General features: G+C 46.1%; 1 protein-coding gene across 4 annotated transcripts; it reads left to right on the forward strand.

Moving 5' to 3' along the window:
• The first annotated feature begins 436 nt into the window (after nt 1-436).
• RPS4X (ribosomal protein S4 X-linked) lies at nt 437-21,295 on the forward strand. Of its 4 annotated transcripts, none has more exons than XM_033201090.1 (8): nt 437-559; nt 1,529-1,606; nt 2,036-2,216; nt 2,622-2,719; nt 3,613-3,784; nt 4,161-4,318; nt 4,778-4,910; nt 20,902-21,295. In XM_033201090.1, exons 1-7 carry the CDS (start codon nt 557-559, stop codon nt 4,877-4,879), a joined length of 792 nt encoding a protein of 263 aa, XP_033056981.1. In that variant the 5' UTR covers nt 437-556; the 3' UTR covers nt 4,880-4,910; nt 20,902-21,295. The 4 variants fall into 4 exon arrangements, with proteins under 4 accessions (XP_033056981.1, XP_033056982.1, XP_033056983.1 ...); XM_033201091.1 differs by lacking the exon at nt 20,902-21,295 and adding an exon at nt 8,422-8,440; XM_033201092.1 differs by lacking the exon at nt 20,902-21,295 and adding an exon at nt 7,698-7,716.
• The last annotated feature ends 6,256 nt before the right edge of the window (nt 21,296-27,551 follow it).

Here is a 27,551-nt window from a genome sequence, read left to right on the forward strand (position 1 = left end):
ACTCCAACCCGGGCGACAGAGCAAGACTCCGCCTCAAAAAAAAAAAAAAAAAAAAATTGTTGGCTCTTCCCAACTCAGTATTGCTGCCTGGCTGGCTCGAGGGAACACGAAAAAGGGACAGACAAAATACGTTGAAGAAATAACATTAAATATTTATTAAAATGTATTCTATTGATTATATAATCATCTGTACGTGAGATTGGAAGTAGGCTCACTTTGAATTCTCCTTGAGGGCAGGGATGTTGTGTAGTTCATCTTTGTATTCCCAGCACCTAGCACAGAATCAGGCACACAGGAGACGCTCAGCAAATATGGGAGGAGGAAGGGCGGAAAAGGTGGTGGGAAGAAATCGCCCTTAGGAGACACCCTCCTTCCGCCGTGGTTCTCCAGCTCCGGACTTCCGACCTCCCACCAGCAGATGGCAAGAAAGAGTCCCGGCGCGCCAGCAAAGGGCTGCACTGGGCGGAGCATCTGAATAGCCGGCGCGCGCAGTCTCCGGGCCCAATTTCTACGCGCACCGGAAGACGGAGGTCCTCTTTCCTTGCCTAACGCAGCCATGGTAAGCTGTTTACTTTGCGAGCTCCTAGGACGTATCCGCCTCCATCCTCCCCGGGCCGGGACTGCCCGAGGTCTCGGGACTCCTACTGGGGATGGCCGGGCAGAGGCGAAGGGATCACGGCCTCCGTGGTAGGCCGGGACGGGCTCCAGGGCGCAGAGCGAACGCTGGCCTAGGGTTGGGGAGGCGCGGATCTGGTGCTGCTGTTGGGAAGGCCTCTGTCTCTGACCCGGCCACAGGTCGTGTTCCCGGGAGAAGCTGGTTTTCCTCCCGGGCCGGAGCCGCGGCTGGGCCGGGAGCAGAGACTGCGAGCCCGAGGCGGGTGGGCGCTGGGTCTGCCCGGCGGAGAAAGGTTTTCTTTGTCATTGTCTTTTTGGCACGGCCCGACTTTACCATGTGTGGCCGGTAAGCATCTGGACACAGCATTAAAGAGTCTTCCTTACTCTTTTTAAAGTAAAATTGGTGTCAGCTTTTGGCTTTAGTGTACGAAGGAGCAGCACATGTGTTTGTGCGGGTGTCAGAATAATGTTCTTCCGGACGTCAAAAACACGGTAATAAACTGTGAAAACTTAAGAAACACAGGCAGACTCCTGGCTCATTTCTGTTGCTGTGCGTCCCCCTGGCCATTTCACTAGTATAGTGTCCTGGAAAGACCCTAAACTCTAAACATGAAAATGTTTATGCAAGTAACATGGAAATACTTTGTAGCAAGGTTCTGTAAGAAAGTAATCAGTAAACGTTCTGAAACATAGTAACCAAGAATCTTCTCTGTTACAATAAGACTTGTTGCAGCTTATGGATCTCACGGTATTTGCTAGGTAACTGCTGCTTCTGTTTTATCGGAACTACACTTCTTTAATATTGTCCACATTTTGCTGAAGATGAAACTAAACAGAGTTCTTTCTAGAAGTTACTAGGTTTTGTAAGCTGCTCTGAAACCTGATTAACAGCATTGCAACCTAAAACTTTCAGGCTCGTGGTCCCAAGAAGCATCTGAAGCGGGTAGCAGCTCCAAAGCATTGGATGCTGGATAAATTGACCGGTGTGTTTGTAAGTATCTTATATAAATATTTCCGTGGCCGCTGTTTTTAATGCCTCCCAGGACTCATTGGGGACCAGGCTAGGGGAGGAATATCTGTTACTGGCTTCCTCTGCTCTTGAAGGAGCTGTGCTATCTAGCTGTCCCCCACTTCCAGTCTGTTTAATATTTTTGTACCTTATTTATTCCACATACCACATAGTACATTACATGGACTCAGGATTCATGTTCTTAATGATCCTAGTCCTCTGACGGGGAAGATGCTGTAAAACTTTAAGGTATGAAATAGTTTTGGAAGCTTTTTACACCTCCTGTGTAAAAGCCCAAGTTGGGTGTAATGGACAGTCTTGGTGTTCAGTTAGTGGATCTAGTGGACTAGGAGGTGGGTTTGAGTGCTTGAGTGAATCCCAACAGTGATTATCATTTTTAACGTTATACAGGCTCCTCGTCCATCCACCGGTCCCCACAAGTTGAGAGAGTGTCTCCCCCTCATCATTTTCCTAAGGAACAGACTTAAGTATGCCCTGACAGGAGATGAAGTAAAGAAGATTTGCATGCAGCGGTTCATTAAGATCGATGGCAAGGTCCGAACTGATATAACCTACCCTGCTGGATTCATGGGTAAGTGGAAGTTTTAAATGCCCTGGAGATGCATATGAATGGAAGCCCTATGGTATCCGAATACTACTGTCTTGATCATATCTCTAACCTTGTAATCTGTCAAGTCTCTCAGAAACAGGCTGACCTTCCCTCTGTTTTTTACTTAAATAAAAAATATGCAAATAAAAATGAAATGGTTCTCAAAACTAAATTTCTATTCACTTTTAAATTTTACATGCAGTCATAAAAACGGCATTTTGAAATATTGAAGATCTGGCCATGATCTTTAATCTTTAGAATCTTGGTTTGATTAGAACTGGGAGGCACGTGGGGGTTCTTCTTTTGTCTTAAGAGAGCTATGGTTGCTGCTTGGCATGAGGTAGTGGGGATCACTGTATGTAGTAACGGGTTACTGCTTGATTTCAGATGTCATCAGCATTGACAAGACGGGAGAGAATTTCCGTCTGATCTATGACACCAAGGGTCGCTTTGCTGTACATCGTATTACACCTGAGGAGGCCAAGGTGAGTGTGGCAAGCAAACTGGGAAGTCTGGCTGATAGCTGTAGAGCATTGCTGGATACCTAAAATTGACCCCCATTTGAAGTTAACTTTTTCAGCAGATTTTCTTTTTTTGTGGTAGAAATGAATTCCGGTTGAACTGTGACTTCCTGGTGTCTCTTAAGAGTCAAGGAGAATGATTTCTGGGAACTTGTTTATTGGGTACCTGAAATATGAGCCTTTTGCCGAGTCTCCATTTGTGGGGGTAGCTTTACTTTGGGGAGGGGAAGATGTCGATGGAGGAAATGGACAGTCCTTGAGGCACTAGCTTGAGGTTTAGAAAAAGATTACAGTCTTTGATTATTTAATCCAGTTTGTTTTGATGGTTTTACACAAAAGTTTAGGGCTGTTTGGATTATTGGCTGTAAATGAAGGTTAATTTAATTGGCTTATGTGGCTCCTAATTTCCTTTTGCACAACCTTGTTAGCAGGCTGGAGGGCACATCCAGTGGCATCTGTGATGATTTGATATCAGGGAGTAGAGATCCAAAATTGAAATGCTATGTGAAATATTTGTTGATTGGATGAACTGGTAATACAATTGCTGTTGGTGAAACAAAACTCAGTACAGGGAGCTATTAAGATACAGTCAAGTTGAAGGGAAGAATTCCCAGGGCCCCATAAGGCTTAAGGAGCCTAGGAGACTGGAGTGACATTTATGTTGGAGGAGTGGAGGGCAATGGTGGATGTTAGAGGATGAGCCTAGAGAAGGGCTGTATGCAACATACACTTGAGGGTGGAAAGAATGGTCAGCGCCAGAATTATTCTGCAGCAGTTAGGGAACCCATGGTTCCTGTGTAGGGTTAAAAAGTATATGTGAGATGGATTGAATGTGGTTAACCCTTGTATTTTTCTAGTACAAGTTATGCAAAGTGAGAAAGATCTTTGTGGGCACAAAAGGAATCCCTCATCTGGTGACTCATGATGCCCGCACCATCCGCTACCCCGATCCCCTCATCAAGGTGAATGATACCATTCAGATTGATTTGGAGACTGGCAAGATTACTGATTTCATCAAGTTCGACACTGGTAAGCGTCCTCTGTGCTACCTGGGTACCCTCTTTAAGGCCTAGATCATTATGAATTGCACAGGGTCTGGGTATCTTTTTATTAAAAACCATCTGCTCTGATCCCCCAGGTTTGTTTATAGCCAGAGGCACAAATGATCAGAATATTCATTTATTCTTTTAAATTGTGTTTTATAGAGGGGTTTCTTACTGTGTTGCCCAGACTGTTCTCGAACTGATTATAGGTGTGAGCCCTGGGAGTCCTAGCATGGGCAGCAGTTCCATATGAGAAAATGCAAATGGGGGGAAAAGGAGGAATAAAATTTGTTTTGGACCCATCTCTGAACTGCTTGTCATTTGTTATATTGGGTTGAAGCAGATGATTTCTTCCTGCCTAGGTAACCTGTGTATGGTGACTGGAGGTGCTAACCTGGGAAGAATTGGTGTGATCACCAACAGAGAGAGGCATCCTGGATCTTTTGATGTGGTTCACGTGAAAGATGCCAATGGCAACAGCTTTGCCACTCGACTTTCCAACATTTTTGTTATTGGCAAGGTAAGTCTGGGTTTTCTTTCTCTCTAGTCCGGGGAAGTATGTCAATGCAAATGGGTGCTGGGATTGCAGCATCCAGGCTTCTGGCTGGCTCTGCTGAACCTAGTGCAAAGCCTCTTCTGGATAGGACTCACGCAGAGCTGGGCTGAGTTATAATGATTAGCCTTAGGTACTACTAAACTTTGACTCCCTTGAATAAATGGTGGGTACCTGCTATGTATAATAAACTTATAAGATATTAATTATGAAGGGCATACAGTGAGTTTCATAGGACAGCCCCAGAAACCCAAGCAGTGGGTACTTTTGGTAACCAGCATCCGTGTCTTGAAACTGCCTAGCTGTTGCCAAGTGCTCTCACAAACAGACTTCAGTTCTGTTAAATGAGGTGACAAGTGTAGCATGTGCCAAGCCACTATGAGTTGATGTGTGGTGGGTTTTCATTCTCCTTGTTTTCTCTTCCAGGGCAACAAACCATGGATTTCTCTTCCCCGAGGAAAGGGTATCCGCCTCACCATTGCTGAAGAGAGAGACAAAAGACTGGCGGCCAAACAGAGCAGTGGGTGAAATGGGCCCCTGGGTGCCATGTCAGACCTTTGTACGTAATTAAAAATATTGTGGCAGGATTAATAGCATTCTGGTTTTCTCGGGGGGGGGGGGGGTTGTTTTTTTTTAAATTCAGTTTCCTGCTATTTTACTGCATAACATAAACAGTGATTAAATTCTCAGGCAGGCTTAGGCAGTCTGTGTTATTGGCTGGGCTTAGTCGGTGGTGGGAAGTAGAAGATAACCAGACTTGGGAAAGGAACAGCAACTAACCAAGGAGTAGAGAGAGCCAAGAAATCCCAGAGTATTGATCTCGCCCCTCGACTTGGCCAAGAACTTCTCTACCCAGTGGGCCCCTCTGCCCTGTTAAGCTCCCTTGGCTTTTTAAAAATCTGCCCTCATTTTCATCTCCAGTCTTTATTGCACTAGCCCATCCACAAGCCTGGCTCATCTGGTTTTCCCATTCCTGTGCCCATCTTGCCAAACGCAGGATGAAAATCTCCAACTGCCCTTAAAGGTCATCATAAATGAGCTGTTGATGTTGCAAAGCAGTGCACTTCCATGGACTTAGTGCCCTTATTAATCTCCAGCTGCCGCTGCAGTCCTCAACTTTGTTTTTCAGAGGACTGAGATGGAGAACATAAACTTGTTCTTGCTTGCCCAAATGTGTCAGATCATGTCAGGTTTGCTTGCAAGTCTCAGGAAGATGTGCCCATGCTTCGTAGGGTCTACTGTCACACACCTTTTCCTCAATCCAGTTCCTCCTGTCTGTGTCAATTATCCTGCCTTGTGATTTCAACCTTCTCTCAACCCGCTCTCTTGTTCCTGTTACCCTATAAAGCATGTCTTCCTGCTAAAAATGAAAACCTCCTTTGCCACCTATAGCAGGGCTTTTCAGCTTTGATACTGTTAATGTTTGGGGCTACATAATTTGTGGGCGGCTGTCCTGTTCATTGTGTGATGTTTAACAATATTCCTATCCTCTATCCACTAGATATCTGCCCCCCACCCCCTGAGTCATTATACCAAAATTACTTCAGACATTGCCAAATGCCCTCTGGGAAGCGAAGTTGCCCTGTGTTGAGAGATACTCCCTTGTAAATGCTGTATCTCCCATCATGTTTCCCAGGCATAATGGTTTAGTAGTGGATAAGAGGCTTGCAGAGGCACTGTGCCTTAGGGCAGTGTCTCTACCCTGGCAGCATCCTGGGCTTTGAGTCAGCAGACTACTTGGTCTTGCCAGAGAAAATCAGCTAAAGGAGGCACGCCCAGGGGTCCTGAAGCCCAGATTTGGTCCTGTAGGACTTCTTTGCCATTCATATTGCAGATGCCAAAGCACGACTGGCTGGGGTCCCATTAACTTTTTAAGAGACAGGGTCTTGCTCTGTCACCCAGGCTGGAGTGCAATGGTTCGGTCATAGCTCATTGCAGCCTCAAACTCCTGGGCTCAAGAGATCCTCCAGCCGCAGCCTCCTGAGTAACTGGGACTATAGGCACGCACCGTGACGCCAAGTTAATTTGTTTCTGTAGGGAAGGTCTTGCTACATTGGGCAGGCCAGTCTTGAATTCCTGGGCTCAAGTGGTCCTCCCACCCTGGCCTCCCAAAGTGCTGGGATTACAGGTGTGAGCCACTGTACCTGGGCCAGAAAAGGAATTTCTGCAGGGACTGGACCCAGCTAAATCAGGGATGGGAAAGGTGTGTGAGTGGGCTTGCCAGATATCTTGCTTTAAGAATGGTTCTCTTGCTGAGAATGGAGCTCATCCTGGTGGCCAGTTGTGATGAGAGGCCAGGTCAGAAGTAACCTTATGGTGCCCTTCAGAAACAGGCAGGTGAGGCCGGGCGTGGTGACTCACACCTATAATCCCAGCACTTTGAGAGGCCAAAGCAGGTGGATCGATTGAGCCCAGGAGTTTGAAACTAACTAGTCTGTGTAACGTGGCAAAGCCTTGCCTACCAAACATTGGCTGGGCGTGGTGTCATGCATCTTTGGTCCCAGCTATTTAGGAGGCTGAGGTGGGAAGATCACTGGAGCCTGGGTAATGGAGGTTGTAGTGAGCAATGATTGTGCTACTGTACTCCAGCCTGGGTGACAGTGAGACCCTGTCTTAAAAAGAACAGGCAGGTGAGACTAGGAAAGGCCAGAGGGCAGGACTCCAGCCAGCAACCTGGATGCAGGATCCTGAATGCTGGTAGGCTGGCTCTTGGTGCTACGCTACCCAACACATCCTTGGCTACGCTTTGCTTCTTTCTAGGTACTAAAGTCTCTGCTCAGCAGATGATAGAATTTTAGCTAAGGAATTTTAGCTAAGGGACCAAAGCAAATAGGGAAAATGAGAAGCCTCAGAGTTCCTTTCACATACATGATGGTTTCCTAGATGCTAATTGGTGAACCAGTTAGCACAACTGGAGAATTGGTGTGTTCAGCTGTGGTCTCATAGGGAGATAAGGGGTTTTGTTTAATTTTTGTTTTTGGAGACGGGATCTCACTTTGTCACCCAGGCTGGAGTGCAGTGGCAGGATATCATGACTCACTGCAGTCTTGACGTCTCAGGCTCAAGTGATCCTCCCACCTCAGCTCCCTGAGTAGATGGGACTACAGGAGCACACCACCATGCCTGGCTAATTTTTTTTTTTTTTTTTTTTTGATAGAGATGAGGGTCTTGCTATGTTGCCCAAATTCCTGGGCTCAAGTGATAACTCTCAAAGTGCTGGGATTACAAGCAAGAACCATTGCGCCTAGCCTGGGAGATTTCTTTTCAAAATTTTAAACTTCTTGTGTTTTTTTATTTATTTGTTAAACTAGCACAGGGATTTTTGTTTTGTTTTGTTTATTTTGAGACGGAGTGTCGCTCTTATTGCCCAGGCTGGAGTGCAATGGCATGATCTCAGCTCACCACAGCCTCCGCCTCCCAGGTTCAAGCGTTTCTCCTGCCTCAGCCTCCTGAGTAGCTGGAATTACAGGCATGTGCCACCACGCCCGGCTAATTTTGTATTTTGTAGCAAAGACAGGGTTTCTCCATGTTGGTCAGACTGGTCTTGAACTCCCAACCTCAGATGATCTGCCCACCTTGGCCTTCCAAAGTGCTGGGATTACAGGCATGAGCCACGGCACCCGGCCGGGATTTCCCCACCCCCCACCCCCCACCCCACTGGCAACTTGGAAGATTCCATTCTAATACCAGGCAGGTGGACTTAGCCCAAGGGCCTTGAATCATCTAAATGAGCTACAAATTTCCAAATAAAATGGCTTGTGTCTTTGTAAGGCATTTAAAGCCTTCCAATTTGCTTCATATTCTTAGAGCTGAAGGAAACCTTTGAGATCATCTCAGCAGTGAGCCAAACAGAAGTCCTGAGATGAAACAGACTGAAGCCAGCAGAACTTAACCAGGTTTAGTTTACTTCCCTGTGCCTCCAGCCAGGCTAGGCCTCACATCTGAGTCAGAGTAGCACAACGCAGCACAGCTTTGAATAAGAATAACAAATAGCTAGGACATATAGAATAGTTAACAAAGCCATTTTGATTTTTTGATACCCAAATCCTGTATTCTTTTCCCTAAACCAGATAGAGAAGAGTGATACCTCCCTCCGGCCTGTCTGTTTATACTGTCCCCATCAAACTCCAGCCAAAAGCTTTGGACACATCCTTGATTCCTGTCCTTTTATCAGAAAATCCTGGTGACTCTACCTTCAAAATATATCGAGAATCCATATTTAGTGATACTTAGAAATAATTGCTCAATTTTGCACAATCATACAGCTTTTTATGGAGTCCTTATCTTTGAGGATACATAATGAAGGATTTGCAGAAGAAATGACGAGCAATCTGAAATTTGCTTCAAGTCTGGGTGCAGTGGTTCATGCCTGTAATCCCAGCTCTTTAGGAGGCCAAGATGGGAACATCATTGAGGCCAGGAATTCAAGACCAGACTGGGCAATGTAGAGAGACACACCACCACCTCTACAAAAATTTTAAAAATTAGCTGAGTGTGGTGGTTCTCACCTGTAATTGAAGCTACTTGGGAGGCTGAGGTGAGAGGATGGCTTGAGCCCAGGAATTTGAGACTACAGTGAACTATGACTGCAACTGCACTCCAGCCTGGGTAACAGAACAAGACCCTGACTCAAATAAAAATGACCATGTATTGATAATGTTGAAGGTGAACGATGGGTAGAGGGGATTCATTACCCTCTTCTGTATATCTTTGAGATTTTTCATAATAAATATATAAAGGAACAAATAGCACAATGTATGCCCTCCTCCCAGATAATATCAGACCACTTATCACCTGCCCACCCTGGTCTGAACCACCACCAACTCTTGCCTGCACACTAAATTATAGATAGCACCAGCCCATAATGGGTCTCTTGGCTTCCATTCTTGACCCCTCCAGTCTCAACCCAGCTGCCGAATGGGATCCTGTTTAAGATAGGTCAGGTCACTCCTCACTCATGCTCCTAAATAAGCTCCCGTCTATCTCAACTCAGACTAAAAGCCACAGCCATAAGAACCTGCGAGGCCCTCACAGTCTGGCTTCTCACCTCATCTACCTGTTCCCCGAGTCAATCTGTTCAGCCACACTGGCCTCCTTGATGTTTCTTGAACACAAGAGGCATTCTGCCTCAGTACTTTGCATTGATTCTTATTGTAGTTTATATTATGAACATTCTCAAATATGCAGGAAAGTTGAGACAGCAGTATAGTGATTACCTATATAGACACCAGCTGGATTCAATAATGGCTAAGATTTTGCCATATTTGCTTTATTTTCATGCCTGTATATGTACACAAACATCTATTTTTCTGAACACTTTGAAAGTAAATTGCAGCCAGGCACGGATGGCTCGCGCCTGAAATCCCAGCACTTTGGGAAGCCAAGGTGGGAGGATCTCTTGAGCCCAGGAGTTCAAGACCAGCCTGGGCAACATAGGGAGACCCACCAACTCTAAGAAATACAAAAAAGTTATCTGGATGTGATAGCACTGGCCTCTAGGTACAGCTACACAGGAGGCTGAGGTGGGAGGATCACTTCAGCCCAGAAGGTGAAGGTTGCAGTAAGCTAAGATTATGCCACTGCCCCCCAGCCTGGGTGATAGAGTGAAACTGTCTCAAAATGTTTTGAGATGAAGTTTCGTTCCTGTTTCCCAGGCTGGAGTGCAATGGCGCAATCTCTGCTCACTGCAACCTCCGCCTCCCAGGTTGAAGCAATTCTCCTGCCTCAGCCTCCTCCTGAGTAGCTGGGATTGCAGGTGTGAGCTACCACACCTGGCTAATTTTTGTATTTTTGTAGAGACGGTTTCACCATGTTGGTCAGGCTGGTCTCGAACTCCTTACCTCAGGTGATCCGCCCTTCTCATCCTCCTGAAGTGCTCTGATTACAGGCATGAGCCACCACTCCTGGCCTCAAAATTTTTTTAAAAAAAGAAAGGGGTGGCTGGGTGCAGTGTCTTGACACCTGTAATCCCAGCACTTTGGGAAGCCAAGGCGGGCAGATCGCGAGGTCAGGAGTTTGAAACCAGCCTGGCCAACGTGGTGAAACCCCGTCTCCACTAAAAATACGAAAATTAGCCAGATGTGGTGGCGGGCAACTGTAATCCCAGCTACTCAGAAGGCTGAGGCAAGAGAATCGCTTGAACCTGGGAGGTGGAGGGTGCAGTGAGCCGAGATTGTGCCACCGCACTCCAGCCTGGGGGACAGCAAGACTGCATCTCCTGGGGGAAAAAAAAGGGTTGGGTTGGGGGGGCACGTGTTCTCAGGACCTCCTGAGGGCTGTGTCACAGAAAAATCAAAACGGTGTTTTAAAGTACATTGCAGACATGATCTCAGGTTCCTGGTACCAAAAGGTGGCAAGTGCTGGGTCTGAGGGACTCCACCCAAGGAGTTAATTTCCATGCTCCCTTGAACATAAACTGGATATCCAAGAGTGATGCTATCTTTTCAGGTACAACTTTCTCTCCCGAATCGGAAATCCACTCATCTGCTCCAGGTTGTTTAGCTTGGAAAATTCCCCAAACACAAACATCAATTTTAAAGCCCAAAGGGTCTGGGCACGGTGGCTCACACCTGTAATCCCAGCACTTTGGAAGGTGGGCGGATCACCTGAAGTTGGGAGTTCGAGACCAGCGTGGCCAACATAGCAAAACCCCATCTCTACTAAAAATACAAAAATTAGCCGGGCGTGGTGGCTGGCACCTGTGGTCCCAGCTACTCGGGATGCTGAGGCACAAGAATCGCTTGAACCCAGGAGGCGGAGGTTGCAGTGAGCCAAGATCGTGTCACTGTACTCCAGCCTGGGTGACGCAAAGCAAGACTGTCCCAAAAATAAATAAAATACTATTAAATTTAAAAATACTCTATTGTGAAGTCCATGTAGCCAGTTGATTCTCACAGAATGATTCTATTGACTTTTGCCAAACTTTCATATCCATAGCCAACCTATGGTTATGATTGCAATTGACAAAAGAACGTTAGCTCCCATGAGAGTATTGGTTGATATTTTTGTTTGCATTAACAAATAAGACAAAAGTGAAACAGCAAATACATATATGTTGGAACTTCAACTCACCTGTCGACGTGAGCAACTTTTTGCTGACTTGGAGAATAGTTCTTAAATACTGAAAGAATATTTCCTTAATTTTAAACTTTTTTTTTAATTTTTAGAGACAGGGTCTCTATTGCCCAGGTGGGAGTGCACCCTGCTACTCACAGGCACAATCACAGCACCCTGCAGCCTTGAACTCCTGGGCTTAAGTGATCCCCCTGGGACTACAGGCACATGCCATCACCCTTGGCAATTTTTTTGTACAATTCACAATGTAATGGCTACAGTGACAGCACATTTCTAAGTTTAACCTGCGTTTTTAAACATTTTCTCCATCACTTAACTAGACAATCACCAAAACAATTAACCAAGTTCTGATTTGTAGTGTTTGCCAATTTCCATGGCTGATTTGAGGCTACCAACATGTCACTGAACAAGGAGTTGGGAGATGCACGTAGCACACCATTACATAGCATTTCTACCATGCAGATACAACAGGTGTGAATAACTTCAAGGGCATCATAGAGAATAGTAAAATGTAAAATAATTAGGAAGTGATGAGATTTTAGTATTTATTACCTTTTTTTTTAGACAGTCTCGCTCTGTCACAGCATATATATATATATGGTTTTTGTGGTTTTTTTGAATTTTTTGGCTGGGCATGGTGGCTTATCCCTGTAATTCCAGCACTTTGGAAAGGCCATGGCAGGAGGACTGCTTGAGCCCTGGAGTTCGAAACCAGCCTGGGTAAGATGGCAGGACCCCACCTGTACAAAAAAAAATTTTTTTGCCGGGCACAGTGGCTCAAGCCTGTAATCCCAGCACTTTGGGAGGCCGAGACGGGCGGATCACGAGATCAGGAGATCGAGACCATCCTGGCTTACACGGTGAAACCCCGTCTCTACTAAAAAATACAAAAAACTGGCCGGGCGAGGTAGCTGGCATCTGTAGTCCCAGCTACTCGGGAGGCTGAGGCAGGAGAATGGCGTAAACCCGGGAGGCGGAGCTTGCAGTGAACCGAGACCGTGCCACTGCACTCCAGCGTGGGCAACAGAGCGAGACTACGTCTCAAAAAAAAAAAAAACAAAAAAATTTTTTTTTCTTCTTGGGACAAGGTCTCACAGCACTGATTTCGGCTCACTGCAGCCTGGACCTCCTGGGCTCAAGCAATCCTCCCACCTCAGTCTCCTGAGTAGCTGGGACTACAGGTGCACGCCACCATGCCCAGCTAATTTTTTTTTGTATTTTTTGTAGTGACAAGGGTTTTGCCATGTTGTGCAGGCTGGTCTCAAACTCCTGAGTTTAAGCAATCTACCCACCTCGGGCTCCCAAAATGTTGGGATTACAGGCGTGTAACACCGCACCCTGCCAAAATGTTTTTTAAAAATTAGCCAGGCAAGGTGGTATGTGCCTGTATTCCCAGCTATTTGGGAGGCTAAGGAAGGAGGATCCCTTGATTTCAGGAGTTCAGGGTGGCAGTGAGCTATGATTGCACCACTGCACTCCAGCCTGGGTGACAAAGCAAGACCCTGTCTCTAAAAACAAAACAACAAAAAAAGAGAGGATTGTGCTATGTTGCCCAGGCTGGTCTTGAACTCCTAGCCTCAAGTGTTTCTCTTGCATCAGCTTTCTGAGTAGCTGCGATTACAGCCTGAGACACCATGCCTGGCAAAAATATTTTTAATATTGATTTTTTTTTTTATTTTTAATGAATGCTGAGAAAATTCCTGAAGATTTAACAATTGGCCCTTGGGAGCTGGTAGGAGCTGGTTCCAGCTGGTATGAGACCCAGCAGGCTGCCCTGATTCTGGCAAGTGTGCCTGCCACCTCAGTACTCCTCACATGGGCACTCCTTCATTCCTTCTGCTACCTCTGCCGTGGGCTACTTTCTGTGCACCTAGCCTAGTCCCTCTTCTGCAGGCTGCTGCCCACTCCCTAGAGCTCAGCTTGACATATGTCACTTTCTCTTCAAACCCTCTTGTTCAAAATCACTGCCTGTAGAATCAAGTTCAGATTCCTTGGGCTGTACTTGCAAGGCCTCCCCAGTGTGGTGCTCAGCTATTTTTTCAATAGAAAGACAACAGTAGCGTGCGATCCCAAGTCTCTGTTTACCACCACGACTTCTTTCTTGGGCATCAGGCCCCCATAGCCACCTGCTCCCTGGGGTCTCCTGTTGGATGGTCTCCTGATTTTCTTGTAGGGCCTCAAATTCACCCTATTCCCTTTTCTCTTCAGACTCTTTGGACACTGTTTCTTCTCACAGGAACATTTTTCTTCCACTCTGCAACCCTGCTAGTCCCTGCTCCACTAACTTTTTTCTGGCGGACTGTCATCCATCCTTCAGGTCTCAACTGAAACGTTGCTTCCCCTGGGAAACCTCCGGGAAGGTGAGGGACCTCATGCACACCATTTCTCTCTTCTTCCCATCATAGAATTTGCCACATTGTATTAAAATTGTCTATTTGTCTGTCTCCGCCAGGAGATTGTGAGGTGCATAAGGCTCATCTTGTTCACCACTCTATCCCCAGCACCTAGCCTGTTCACTGGCACACTGTGGGTGCTAAACAAATGAACAAATTAATGAGGTACATCCAGCAGTTCCCCTACAAACCCGCCCCCACATCTGTCTGGTTTCCTTGCTGTTCCCCTAGCACACCTTGTACTTTCTCTCTTCTGAAAACAAAAACAAAAATCCATAGTTTTTGTTTGTGCTTAAGGGGACAAAGTCAGAAAATGTCACCTTCTGAAACTGGAACTAATAGAATCAACATTGAATAGATGAGATCAGCCATCTGCAAAATAATCCACTTTAAGGGTTGGTTTGTAAATATGATACCAATGAGATGAGGGTGCTTCTCAGGTCTCTATGGTGACCAGCATGTTGCTGCAGGCTGGGAATCTGCCAAACATAAAGAAAGTGATAATGTCAATCAATTGTAACCTGATTGCTAGAGATAATGCTGTATAAACAGGAGGGCCCTTGTCTGCATGGGGTCTTGACAAGAGTTGAGCTAAAGAGCAACAAATTTATTGTGTCTGATCATCATTAAGTGCTACATGCAGCCCTTTGCAGTTTAAAAGCTCCTCCTTGCAGTGAATTTCCATGACCCTGAAAAATTGGGCTTATTTGCCATTTTACTGGTGAAGAAAAATGTCCACACCTTCACTAAGCCTGCAGGAAGTGAGAAGGTTATGAACTCAAGGACAGAAATACTTCTAGGGCAGACACAGCAGCTTTTGGCTTTGAAGAGGTTTGGCTTGGGCCCTCAGACCCCCTTGAAGGGGGACAGGTTGTCATGGGGTGGGGCACTGAATGCTGCCAGGTTGATCTCTTGTTCATTCAGCAAACATTTATTGAACCACGACCATGTGCCCAGCAGAGCACTAAGAGCTTGGAATACAGTGGTAAGACATAGAGCTCTTTGTCAAACTGACAACCTAAGTTCAGGGCTGTGACAAGTAAACAATCACAAATATGTTGTGATGGGTGGTCTGAGAAGGGAAGCACGAGGTGCTCTTGGAGGCCCATAGAAGGGACACCTACACGGGTCTAAGGGGAGGGTCTGGGAAGGCTTCACAGAGGAATTGGTGCCTTAGGCTGACTTAAGCATCTGAAGGGACTTAGAGACAAAAGGGAGCTGGAGGAATCAGAGGTTGAGGAGAGAAGGACTTTCCAGGAAGAGATGGCAGAAAATGAGAAAGCTTGGGAGTGAGGGTGTATGACAAAGGCAAGGGAGAGGGGTGAGGGGGAGTTGTAAGAGGCGAGACTGGAGAGATCATCACAAAATCCAAATTAATATCATCATAACCTCACAGTAATAACTTACAATATAACAAATCCATCATATTAATCATAATTAATAATCGTAAGTTGATTAAATCAATACTAAATCATATTACTGGTACTGACAACTTTATAATAACCAAGTCTAATTGGCAGCAAGTGGTTAAAGTGCTTACGTGCAGGGCACCCAAGTTGAGCAGGTTACACACCCTCTCTCCTCTCTCACCCTAACAACAGTCCTACCAGGGAGGTACTGTTCTCCCACTTTACAAATGAGAAAGTTGAAGATTCAAGATGTTAAAAAGGATACCAAAAGTCACATTCGCTATGAAATGGCTGGCCTGGCATTAGAATTGAGGTTTATAGGGACTCCAGAACCCATCCTGTAAAATGATTTGCCTAATAGCATTAGGTCTCGTTACACATGTACAAAAATTTGGACTTAATTCAAACAGAAATAAAGTCATCCATGAGTTCTGGACAGGGAGGTCAACACCCAGAATTTGCTTTTTTTTTAATTTTTTTGAGATGGAGTCTCCCTCTGTCACCTGGGCTGGAGTGCAATAGCACGTCTTGGCTCACTGCAACCTCCGCCTTCCGGGTTCAAGGAATTCTCCCTGCCTCAGCCTCCCAAGTAGCTGGGATTGCAGGTGCCTGCCACCACACCTGGCTAATTTTTTTATTTTTAGTAGAGGCAGAGTTTCACCATGTCCAGGCTAGTCTCGAACTCCTGACCTCAGGTGATCCACAAAGTGTTGGGATTACAGGCATGAGCCACCGCGCCTGGCTAAATTTTGCTTTAAAAACTCTGGCTGCCCAGTGAAAGCAGCTGGTGGAAGCAGAGAATAGAGGCAGAGAGGGCCACGGAAGGCTTTTGCCTTTTACTTCATCTCTCAGGTAGTGTGGCTTGGCCTAGGGAGATAGCCGTGGGGATAGAACGAAGGGATTGGCTTCATGCAATTTGTAGGGGGTAAAATTGGCAGGCCTTGGTGACTGATGGGATGTGGAGAGTGACAGCAAGGAAAACTTGAGAATGACTGCCTGAGTTCTGGCTTAAGCAAATGGATGAGTAGGTGGCAGAGCCATTTGTAGAAAAGAACATGAAAAGAGGAAGAGGTCCGGGAAAAGACACCCACTGAGTTCACACTGTAGGTGGAGGACGAGGTACACACGTGGAAGACACTAAGGAGGAGGGCCTTGGGAAGCAGTTGGAGAGATGGTTCTCAACCTCAGAGGAGAGGTTCGGACTAGGCATCAGGATAAAGAAGGTAACTGGAGCCCTGGAGGGATGAGGTCTCTCAGGCGTGCCATGCCCCCGAGTGAGAAAGGCAAGGGCTGAGGATACCCGGATGCACACTATTTGAGGGAGGACAGAGTGAAAGGGTCTGCAAAGAGCCTGCTTGTCCCCATAGAAGAAGATAGCTGGCAGGCCCAAGGGAGAGTTGAGACTTCAGTTCCTTGAACTGAAAGGACCTTTAGAAAACATTTGATTAAAACATCTCATTTAGAGATGCCTCCCCTCAGAAGGACACAGGGCGGCACCACTGCCAATTTGAGCACTCTTGTATCTTGCAGCTAGGATGAAGACTTGGGGCTGGGTCTCTAGCTGTGGGGAGAGCTACCCAAACAACCAATCCCACTCTCTTAACCCAGCTCAGCCCCTTTGGAATACAAGGCTCTTATCTGTGTAGCAATGGTTTGCTGTAACTGTTGAAGAGACACTACAGCATAGCGGTTAAGGATACAGCCTCTGGGCCAGGCGCAGTGGCTCATGCATGTAATTCCAGCACTTTCGGAGGCCGAGGCGGGCAGATCACTTCAGGTCAAGAGTTCAAGACCAGCCTGGCCAATATGGTGAAACCCCATCTATACTAAAAAAAAAAAAATAGCCAGGTGTGATGGTGAGCACCTGTAATCCCAGCTACTCAGGAGGCTGAGTCAGGAGAATGGCTTGAACCCAGGAAGCGGAGGTTGTGGTGAGCCAAGATTGCACCACTGCATTCCAGCCTGGGCAATAGAGCGAGACTCCATCTCAAACAAACAAACAAACAAAAAAAGGATATAGCCTCTGTGCCAGAGTACCTGTGTTCAAAACCCCCACCAACATTCACTAGCTGTGATAGTGGGCAAGTCAATTCACCCCCCTGATTCTCAGCTTCCCATCGGTAAAAGGGGATAATAATTGTACCAACTTCATAGGGTTTGTTGTGAGGATAAACTGTATTAGAACACTCCCTGGCAACTATTAATAGTGAACTCTGGGCCAGGCGCAGTGGCTCATGCCTGTAATCCCAGCACTTTGGGAGGCTGAGGCGGGTGGATCACCTGAGGTGAGGAGTTCGAGACCAGTCTGACCAACATGGTGAAACCCCGCCTCTACTAAAAATATAAAAAATTAGCCTGGCGTGGTGGGCACCTGTAATTCCAGCTACTTGGGAGGCTGAGGCAGGAGAATCACTTGAACCTGGGAGGCAGAAGTTACAGTGAGCCAAGATCCTGCCATTGCACTCCAGTCTGGGCAACAAGAGCGAAACTCCGTCTCAAAAAAAAAAAAAAAAATAGTAAACTCTATTGAGTGTTAGCTGATCCTGGCCAACAAGAATGTATTGTTTCCAATTACAGTTTCCAAGTCCATATTCTCTGGGGCCTAACTGCTCACTAAAAATGCTTAGGGCATTCATAAAGCGGGATGACAACAAAAGTGTTTTGGAAAATAATATGATAATTGAGATTTCAAACAACTCAGTCAAAGTAGTCACAAGAAAAAGCAGACTTGGTTAGACTTTCTTTCCCTTTTGTAAAAAAATTATTTTTTATTTTCTGGCAGGAACTTATAGAGCATTTCTTACCCTCTACAGTTTGGTATAATTTTTATTTTGAATCACATAATGATAATGGGAGTATTAAGTAGGGGGTGCAGGGGACAAAGTAAAACCCAAATGTTTTAGAGCCCCTAAGTCTTAGTCTCAGATAATCCCATTTGAGCCTTGCATCAAGCCTGTGATGGAGGTATCATTTACATCCTTCTTCACAGAGGTGGAAAATGAGACTCAGAGAGGTCAAGAACCTGGTCCAAGTTCACACAATTAATAGGGATGAGCTGGATGGGAACCCAGGCAGTCTGATGTCAGAGCCTCTCGTGAGGTGAGGGGTTAGTGTTTGTGGTTCTGGAGGCGGGGTAGGGTTTCCTCAGTGTGGGCCTAACAGTCCCATATAAGGGGGATTCATGCTTTTGTACAAGGAGTAAGAGAGTAAGGGGGCCCCTGGTGGCAGGCCCTTGGCTGGGGGCGATTCAGGCCAGAATGCAAAGATGGTTCGAGAGGCCTTTTGGAGAGTCTCTTCCTTGGGGGCCATATGTTTGCAATCAGTGTGTGTGTGGCTGTGGGGGGAGGCCTGTTCTGGCCAGTGGCCAAGCCAGATGTTTGCTGTGTGATTCACACAAACACAAACCTCAGTAAATCCTCGGCGTACTGGGAATTTTGTGTGCCACAGTTATGACCTGCTTCATCCCGTAACTCAGAAGGTTTCAAAGGTCCTCTGGGCCGGGACTGGTCCAAGGCAGAGCTGGGGAGGCGGAAGGTGGACCTCTCATCCCCTTACGCCTCCCTGTTGGGGTCCCTTTCCTTACACAGGACTTTCTTTCCATCACACAGTCCACATTCTCCACACCCTGTCCTCCTGCAGCCTTCCCCAACCCCGAGACTTCCACTAAGGCCTGCCTGGCCATTGGCTTCATTTCCTCCTACCTGTTGTGCACCTCTTTTCTGCCTAGCAGAGCCCCACTCATCCTCCCCAGCTGCCTCCAACCTCAGCTCCGCTACGAGGCTTTTCCAGCTTCCTCAGAAAAGGAAGGTCAAGGGAGCAGCAAGTGCTCAGGAAGCACCTAGTCTGTGTCAGCTGTGGAACTGGGGTTTTACATAATCACTTCGTTAAATCTTCACGACAGCCCCATGCACTCCTACAGAAGAGGAATCTCGGGTTCAGAAATGGCAAGCAACTTGCCCAAGGTCACAGAGCTAAGAAGGGCAGGGGTGTAGCCCAACTTAACTCCCGAATCCCTATGAACTTGAACTGTCCATTTCACACCACACTGCCTGCCTCAAGACACCTTCCTCCTTGATCATCTTCAACTCTTTTTGTTTTCCATCCCACCCCATGTCCAGTCCATCAGCAAATACTCTTGGCTCCACCTTCAAAATATATCCAGAATCCACCACTTATCATCATCTCCATAGCTGCCACCCTGGTCTAAGTTCCAATCAGCTTTCATCTGGATTACAGCAATGGTACTCTAACTGCTCCTTTGCTCCTAACAGTGCTCCTAATGACTTTGCCCCTGCCCCTCATGCCCTCCCACACACACAGTCTATTCACCACACAGAAGCCAGAGGGATTCTGTTACAACACAAGTCAAATCATGTCACTTTTCTTTTGAGACGGAGTCTCGCTCTGTCACCCAGGCTGGAGTGCAGTGGCACCATCTCGGCTCACTGCAACCTCCGCCTCCTGAGTTCAAGCCATTCTCCTGCCTCAGCCTCCAGAGTAGCTGGGATTACAGATGCCCGCCACCGATTACAGATGCCCGCCACCTCGCCCGGCTAGTTTTTTGTATTTTTAGTAGAGACGGGTTTCACCGTGTTAGCCAGGATGGTCTCGATCTCCTGACCTCGTGATCCACCCACCTTGGCCTCCCAAATTGCTGGGATTACAGGCATGAGCCACAGCGCCCAGTTATCATGTCACTTCTCCCTCAAAGTCCTTCAATGGCTCTTGTTACATTTGTAGTCTAAGTCTTTAATGTCAGCCTATATAGCTTAGATGATCTGTTCCCAGCTCTTTCCTATTCTCTCCCTTGCTCTGTTCCAGCTACTCTGGACTCATTGCTATTCCTCCAACATGCCAGAGCCTGAGGGCCTTTGTACCTACTGTTTCTTCTGCCTGGAACATTCTTGGAAGTCTGCATGGCTTGCTGCCCCACTTGTTTCAGGTCTTCATTCAAAACATACCTTCTCAGTGAAACTCTCCCCATCATCTTGTTTCAATTTGCAACACCTACTCCACCAACACTTGTTATTCCTGCTCTCCTGTTTTTTTTTTTTTTTTCTTCTCCCTTGTAACTGTGATGGTTAATTTTATATGTCAACTTGACTAGACTGTGGGTATTCAGATATTTGATTCAACATGATTTCTGGGTGGGTCGTGAGAGTGTTTCTGGTTGAGATTCACATTTGAATTGGTAAACTGAGTAAAGCAGGGTGCCCTCGGGCCTCATCCAATTCGTTTAAGGCCTGAATACAATAAAAGGCTGAGTAAGGAAGAATTATTTCTCTCTGCCGACTTTGAGCTGGGACATCCATCTTCATATTGGAATTATACCTTGGCTCTCCTGGGTCTCCAGCTTGCCAACTGCAGAACTTGTTCTCAACCTGCATAATCATGTGAGCCGATTCCTTATAGTAAATATATACATGTATGTTACATATGTGTATAATCTAGAAATCCTGTTTGTTCGATTTCTCTGGAACACACCAACTAACAGTACTTTGGCTATTTTTTAAAAATGTGTTGTCTGCCTCTACTCTAAGGTAAACTTCATGACGGCAAGGATTTTGGTGTGTTTTGTTCTCCAGTTTTCCCTCAACACAATGCCTGACATATAGTAGGTGCTTAATAAGTATTGGTTGAATGAATCATAGCCCTTTATGTTTGACTTTCCCAGGAGTCTGTGAGCCACTTCACTACAAGAACTTGGAGTCCTCGCCTTTGCATTCCCGGTGCCCAGCAAAGTGCCCACCTCCAAAGGTGCCCAGTAAATATCAAACAAAATGCCTTCATATGATCCATCCAGAAGAACGTTGGAGTTTCTAGAACCAAATTAGGAGGACTGAGCCTTCTTCAGTCCCTAATTCAGGAGCACCACCTCTCTGCTTTCCCCCACCTCTCCCTGAAACCCCAGTCTTGCCGTGGCTGTTTGTCTGCTGTGCCCGGCCTCCTTCCCTGCCTCTCAGAGTCCTCTCTCCCTTCCCCCATCCGCCCCCTGCTCGCCCGCCTGAGTACAGGCTATTATCTGGGGGTGGTAATTATTGCGAGTAAATTGGAAGTTGTTTTGCACAGAGCTGTCTCACGCAGGTCGATTTGTATGCTTCCTGGGCACTTCTGACACTCCAGAAATGCCATAGCAACGGCCGGGCGCCGCCGGGCTCACTGATGGCAGGAGATCAGGCGGGAGAGCGGTGCGCTGTGGGCGGGGAGAGGGGAGGGAAGGCGGCAGGAAAGGCCGAGGGCACCACGCGGCAGGGAAGCCGCAGCCTTCTTAGCCACCACCTGTCTGAGCCTCGATTTCCCTGTGGGTGACACGGGGATGAGAACCTGCAACCAAGCTGTTGAGGGGCATAAACGAGCTAATGGCTTGAACAGTTTGTAAACTAAAACGAGGGCCAGCTGGCATTACAATGAACTATTATTATTATTATTATTATTATTATTAGAGATGGGGTCTTGCTCCGTCGCCCAGGCTGGAGTTCAGTGGCGTGATCATGGCTCACTGCAGCCTCGACCTCTTGGGCTGAAGCGATCCTCCAATGGACTATTATTACCACGACTATTCTTTTTCCTGGTATTGTCTTCTTCCTTCTCCCCGCCTTTCTGCGGCTCTGCCCCCACCCGCCTCGCCGCCACCCGACTCCTCCCACCTCCTCGGACCCCCGCCTGAGCCGGTGCCCGCCCGAATCCCCCGCGGGAGCAGGGTTCCTGCTGGCCCTCCTTTATTCCGTGCAAAATCACAGCCCCTGGGACACCTTTTGGAGATGAGGCCCACAGAGACACCGCAAGCTCATCCTGCAGGGGCAGAGCCGCTGATTAAATTATATTCACTCTGCCTTTCAGTCATTCAGATTGGCTGGGACGAGGCCAGCTGGAATTAGTGAGAAATTTGAAGCAGAGAATATTGACAAAGAAAGGCTGTTTTATTGCCTGCAATGACACAGGATATTTCAAAGGCAGCTCAGCAGGTCAAGGAGAGCTTAGTTCGTGAATAGATCAGACTTTTTGCTAATTATTTGGATAGACACAGATCTCAAGTTTTTAAAATCAGTTTTGTTTCCTTCAGGGACTTGAAAAACAACCCTTCCTCTCCCCAAATCTGAGATCCTTACCAGGTGAAGGCTTTGAAAACAAGAAAGTACTGTTAAACTATTCATTAATTCCAAATATTTTTTCAGCACCGACTATGTGCTAGGACGATTGTGACTTTTGAAAATACAGACATGGAGCTGATACCTACAGGAGAAACAAACAACATGAAAGTAAACAGGGAAACAGACACTTTTAAATCGTGGTAAGGACTCTGAAATAGTAGGATTAGAGTGATGGGGGTAGCTACTTTAAAGAAGGTGGGTCAGGGAAGGTCTCACAGGAGAGATGGCTGATTTCTAAGTGATAAGAAGGAGCCAGCCATGCTCAGATTTTAGGGTAAAGTGTTCCTGGCCAAGGGACAGCAAAAGCAAAGACCTGGTGGTGGAAATGGGCGTGATTGTTCAAAGAACAGAAAGAAGGCCAACGTGCCTGAAGAAACAGGGTGAGATTTCGAAATCACATAGGGACCTGTAGGCCTCAGTGAGGAGTTTGGATAGTATTTCCAGTGTGTTGTGAACTCAATGAAAGGTCTTAAGCAAAGGAGTGACCTGATCTGCTTTATGTGTTTTTTGAAAGGATTATTGGGTACTGTTTGAGGAATGGATTTTCTTTTCTTTTCTTTTTTTTCTTTAAGACAGGGTTTCACTCTGTTGCTCAGGCTGGAGTGCAGTGGCATGATCATGGCTCACTGAAGTCTCAACCTTCCAGGCTCAAGTGATCCTCCCACCTGAGCCTCCCATGTACCTAGGACTACAGGCATGCACCACCATGCCCAGCTAGTTTTGTTTTTGTTTGTGTTTTTGTTTTGTAGAGATGGTGTCTTACTATGTCACCCAGGCTGGTCTTGAACTCCTGGGCTCAAGTGATCCTCCCACTTCAGCTTCCCAAAGTGCTGGGATTACAGCATGAGCCACCACGCCCCACGTGATTTTCTTTTCTCTTTTTCTCTTTTTCTTTTTTTCTTTTTTTTTGAGATGGAGTATTGCTCTGTCGCCCAGGCTGGAGTGCCGTGATGTGATCTCGGCTCACTGCAATCTCTGCCTCCTGGGTTCAAGCAATTCTCCTGCCTCAGCCTCCCCAGTAGCTGGGATTACAGGCACACGCCACCACGCCTGGTTAATTTTTAGTAGAAATGGGGTTTCACCATATTGGTCAGGCTGGTCTCAAACTCCTGACCTCAGGCAATCCACCTGCCTCAGCCAATCCACCTGCCTCAGCCTCCCAAAGTGCTGGATTACAGGCATGGGCCACCGTGCCCGGCCTGATTTTCTAATAAGAAAAATTGACTGGGGAACAGGAATGGGAATAGGGAGACTAGTTAGGAAACCATTGGTAAATTCCAGGTGACTTAGGCTTGGGTAGTTGCAGTGGAGTGGGGATAGGTGGAGAGATTCAGGATGTATTTTGGAGAGAGCCAACAGGGCTTGGTGATGAATTGGATGAGGGACAGAAATGATGTTTCTAGTTCCTAGCTTTTTGGCTTGAGCAACTGAGTGGTGCCGTTTGTAGAGCTGTGGAAAACCAGGGCAGATCAAGTTTGAGGGTGGGTTAGGAACCAATAATTCTCTTTTGGACGTTTTCAGTGTGAAATGTCAGATGTCGGGGGGACTTGATATAGGGGTCTGGGACTCCAGTGAGAGGTATGGACCTAAGAAAGATGTTTGGGTGTCCTTAATATTCAGTTAAGAGCCCTTGGATTCTTGGTGACTTCTCAAAGCTAACACAACTAGAACAGAAACGTGGTGAGATACCTGTTGTTATGAACCACACGTTTGTGTCCCCGCTAAAGGCATATGTTGAAATTCTAACCAGAAATGGGATGGTATTAGGAGGTGGGGCCTTTGATAGGTGATTAGGTCATGAAGGTAAAGCCCTCATAAATAGGATTAATGTCTTATTAGAAAAGACCTGCAGGGACTGGGCACGGTGGCTCACGCCTGTAATCCCAGTACTTTGGGAGGCCGAGGTGGGCAGATCACTTGAGGCCAGGAGTTCCGAGACCAGCCTGGCCAACATGGTGAAACCCTGTGCTAAAAGTACAAAAATTAGCTGAGTGTGGTGGCGCATGCCTGTAATCCCAGTTACTTGGGAGGCTGAGGCAGGAGAATTGCTTGAACTCAGGAGGCAGGGGTTGCAGTGAGCTGAAGCACAACTGAACTTCAGCCTGGGTGACAGAGCAACACTCTGTCTCAAAAAAGAAAAGAAAAGACCTGGAGGCCAGGCACTGAGTGGCTCGTGCCTATGAGAGGATCACTTGAGGCCAGAAGTTCAAGACCAGTCTGAGCAAGATGGCAAGAACCCACTTCTACGAAAAAATAAATAAAAATAGCTAGGCTTTGAGACCAGAAGGTTGAGGCTGCAGTGAGCCATGATTGTGCCACTGTATTCCAGCCTGGGTGACAAAAAAATTTTTTTTATTAAAAAGAAAAGACTCCAAGAGCTTGTTTCCTTTTTCTCTCTGTTCTCCCTCAAGTGAGGGGTACAACAAGAAGGTGAATGTCTGCATACCAGGAAGAGGGCCTCACCAGACACTGAATTTGCCTGCACCTTGATCCTGGATTTCCCAGCCTCCAGAACTGTAAGAAACAAATGTTCGTTTGCTTTTTTTTTTTTTTTTTTAATTTATTCGGTTTTTTTTAGAGACAGGGTCTCACACTGTCACCCAGGCTGGAGTACACTGGTGCAATCATAGCTCACTGCAACCTTGAACTTCTGGACTCAAGTGAGTCCACTTCAGCCTCCCACTTCAGCATCCCAAAGTGCTGAGATTACAGGCGTGAGCTTCCTGCACCCAGCCATGTTTGTTGTTTAAACCACTCAGTCTATGGTATTCTGTTACAGCAGCCAGAACTAAAACAGCTGCCTTCTTCCCTGCCTCCAAAACAATACCCCTCTCCTCCACTTGAATGCCTTTATCTGAGTCAGTTAAGACTTACTCTCAGGGGAAATACAAAATAAAACTACAAGGTACCACTTTTTAATAATCAGAGGGGTGAAGATCAAAAGGTAGGAAAACACTGTTAGCAAGGTGGGGAAAACACGCACTTTCATATATTGTTTATGGGAATGTAAATTCATTTATCCCTTATGTAGGGCAATTTGGCAGTTTCTAGCAAAATAAGAAAGACAGATACACTTTGACCCAACAATTCCAATTTTAGGAAATTATCCTACAGAGACACTCACACATTTTTTTTTTTTAAATGCATGTACCAGGCCAGGCGTGGTGGCTCATGCCTGTAATCCCAGCACTTTGGGAGATGGAGGCAGAGGATCACCTGTGGTCAGGAGTTCAAGACCAGCCTGGCCAACATGACGAAACCCCCATCTCTACCAAAAAGACAAAAATTAACCAGGCATGGTGGTGGGCACCTGTAATTCCAGCTACTAGGGAGGCTGAGGCAGGAGAGTTGCTTGAACCCTGGAGGTGGAGGTTGCAGTGAGACGAGATCACGCCACTGCACTCCAGCCTGGGCAACAGAGCAAGGCTCCATCTCAAGAAAAAAAAAAAAGCATATACCAGAATATTTATTGTCACTATGTTTTTATTTTTATTTTTCGTAGAGACGGGTCTCACTGTGTTGTCCAGGGTGGTCTCAAACTCTAGAGCTCAAGTGATCCTCCCATCTCTGCCTTCCAAAGTGCTAGGAATTACAGGTGTGAGCTACCATGCCTAGCTGTCACTGTTTTTAACAGCAAAAGATTGGGAAAAATATCCTTCAATAGAGGACTGATTACATAAAGTACACCTTTACAATGGAATATGTGCAGCCATCAAAACTAAGGAAGTTCTTGGTCATTTTTTTGTTTTTTGAGATAGGGTCTCACTGTGTTGCCCAGGCTGGTCTCAAACTCCTGGGCTCAAGTGATTCTCTCACCTTAGCCACCTGAGTAGCTGGGACTATAGACATGTACCACCATGCCCAGCTGATTTTTTTAACTTGAAAAATCGAGATGAAATTTATACAACATAAAATTGACGATTTTAACTATTTTAAAGTGTAAAATTCAGTGCCTTCATGTTTTGATATGAAACAACCTTTGAGATATATTGGTATGCACTTACCCTCACTCACCTTCTGTCCCCTGTTGCCTACCTCTGCTTGTGATAGTGGGAGAGACTTTTTCTGATGGGCATCTCTGAAAAGTCTCCAGAACACAGGAGGCTGAGAGGGACTGTTGCCAGGGAAAGGTGGTAGTAATGTTATCAGAGGTTCTCATCCCTGGCTGCACATTAGCATCACCTGGGGAGATTTTGAAAATGCCTTTGCCCAGGCCCCACCTTTAGATACTTTGATTTAATTCAGGGTGAGGCCGGGGCGTAAGTCTTAACATTTAGGCATAATTACACACAGTAAAATGCATAGGCCTTAAGTGTATAGTTCAATGAATTGTGATAATGGGTGCTTGCATAACCACTGCCCCATTAAAACATAGACCATTTCCATCTCTCCAGTCACTGTCCTTCACCCCTGCCAGAGGCAGACACTGTTCTGATTTCTATCATAGATTCCTTTTGATTGTTCTTGAACTTCATAGAAATGGAATCAAATAGTATGTAACATTTTGAGATTGCCTTATTTCTCTCAGTATAATGCCCTTGAGGTTCATCCAAATAATTGCACTGATCAGTAGTTCATTTCTTTTTGTGGCTGAGTGGTATTCCCTTGTATGGATACACCAAAGTTCATCCATTCAGACATCCAGGGACATTTGTGTTGGTCCCAGTTTTTGGCTATTAGAACAAAGCTGCTATCAACATTCTTGTACAAGTCTCTCTGTGAGCACATGTACTCATTTCTCTTGGAGTGAATTCTTGGGTTTAACTTTATTTGAAACTGCTGGTTTCCAAAGTGGCTGTACCAATTTACACCCCCACCAGCAAAAGATGAGACTTACAGTTGTTCCACATCTTTGCTAACACTTGGTATTGTCTGTCTTTTAAATTATAGCCATTCTCATGGGTATGCAGTGGCATGTCCTTTTAGTTTTAAATTACATTTTCCTAATGGCAAATTATGTTGATCATCTTTCATATGCTTATTGACCATTCATATATCCTGTCTCATGAGGTGTCTGTTCCACTCTTTTGCTCATATTTTTGGTTTCATTTTATTTTGATTTGTAGGAGCTCTTTATATATTCTGGATATTAGTCTTTTGTCAGATAAATATATTGCAAATATAATTATTATTTAAAATATCCCCAGTGAGTCTCACATGAATGCAGACTTGA

Source organism: Trachypithecus francoisi, unplaced genomic scaffold, assembly GCF_009764315.1.
Source record: "Trachypithecus francoisi isolate TF-2019V2 unplaced genomic scaffold, Tfra_2.0 Lachesis_group6, whole genome shotgun sequence".
NCBI lineage: Eukaryota > Metazoa > Chordata > Mammalia > Primates > Cercopithecidae > Trachypithecus > Trachypithecus francoisi.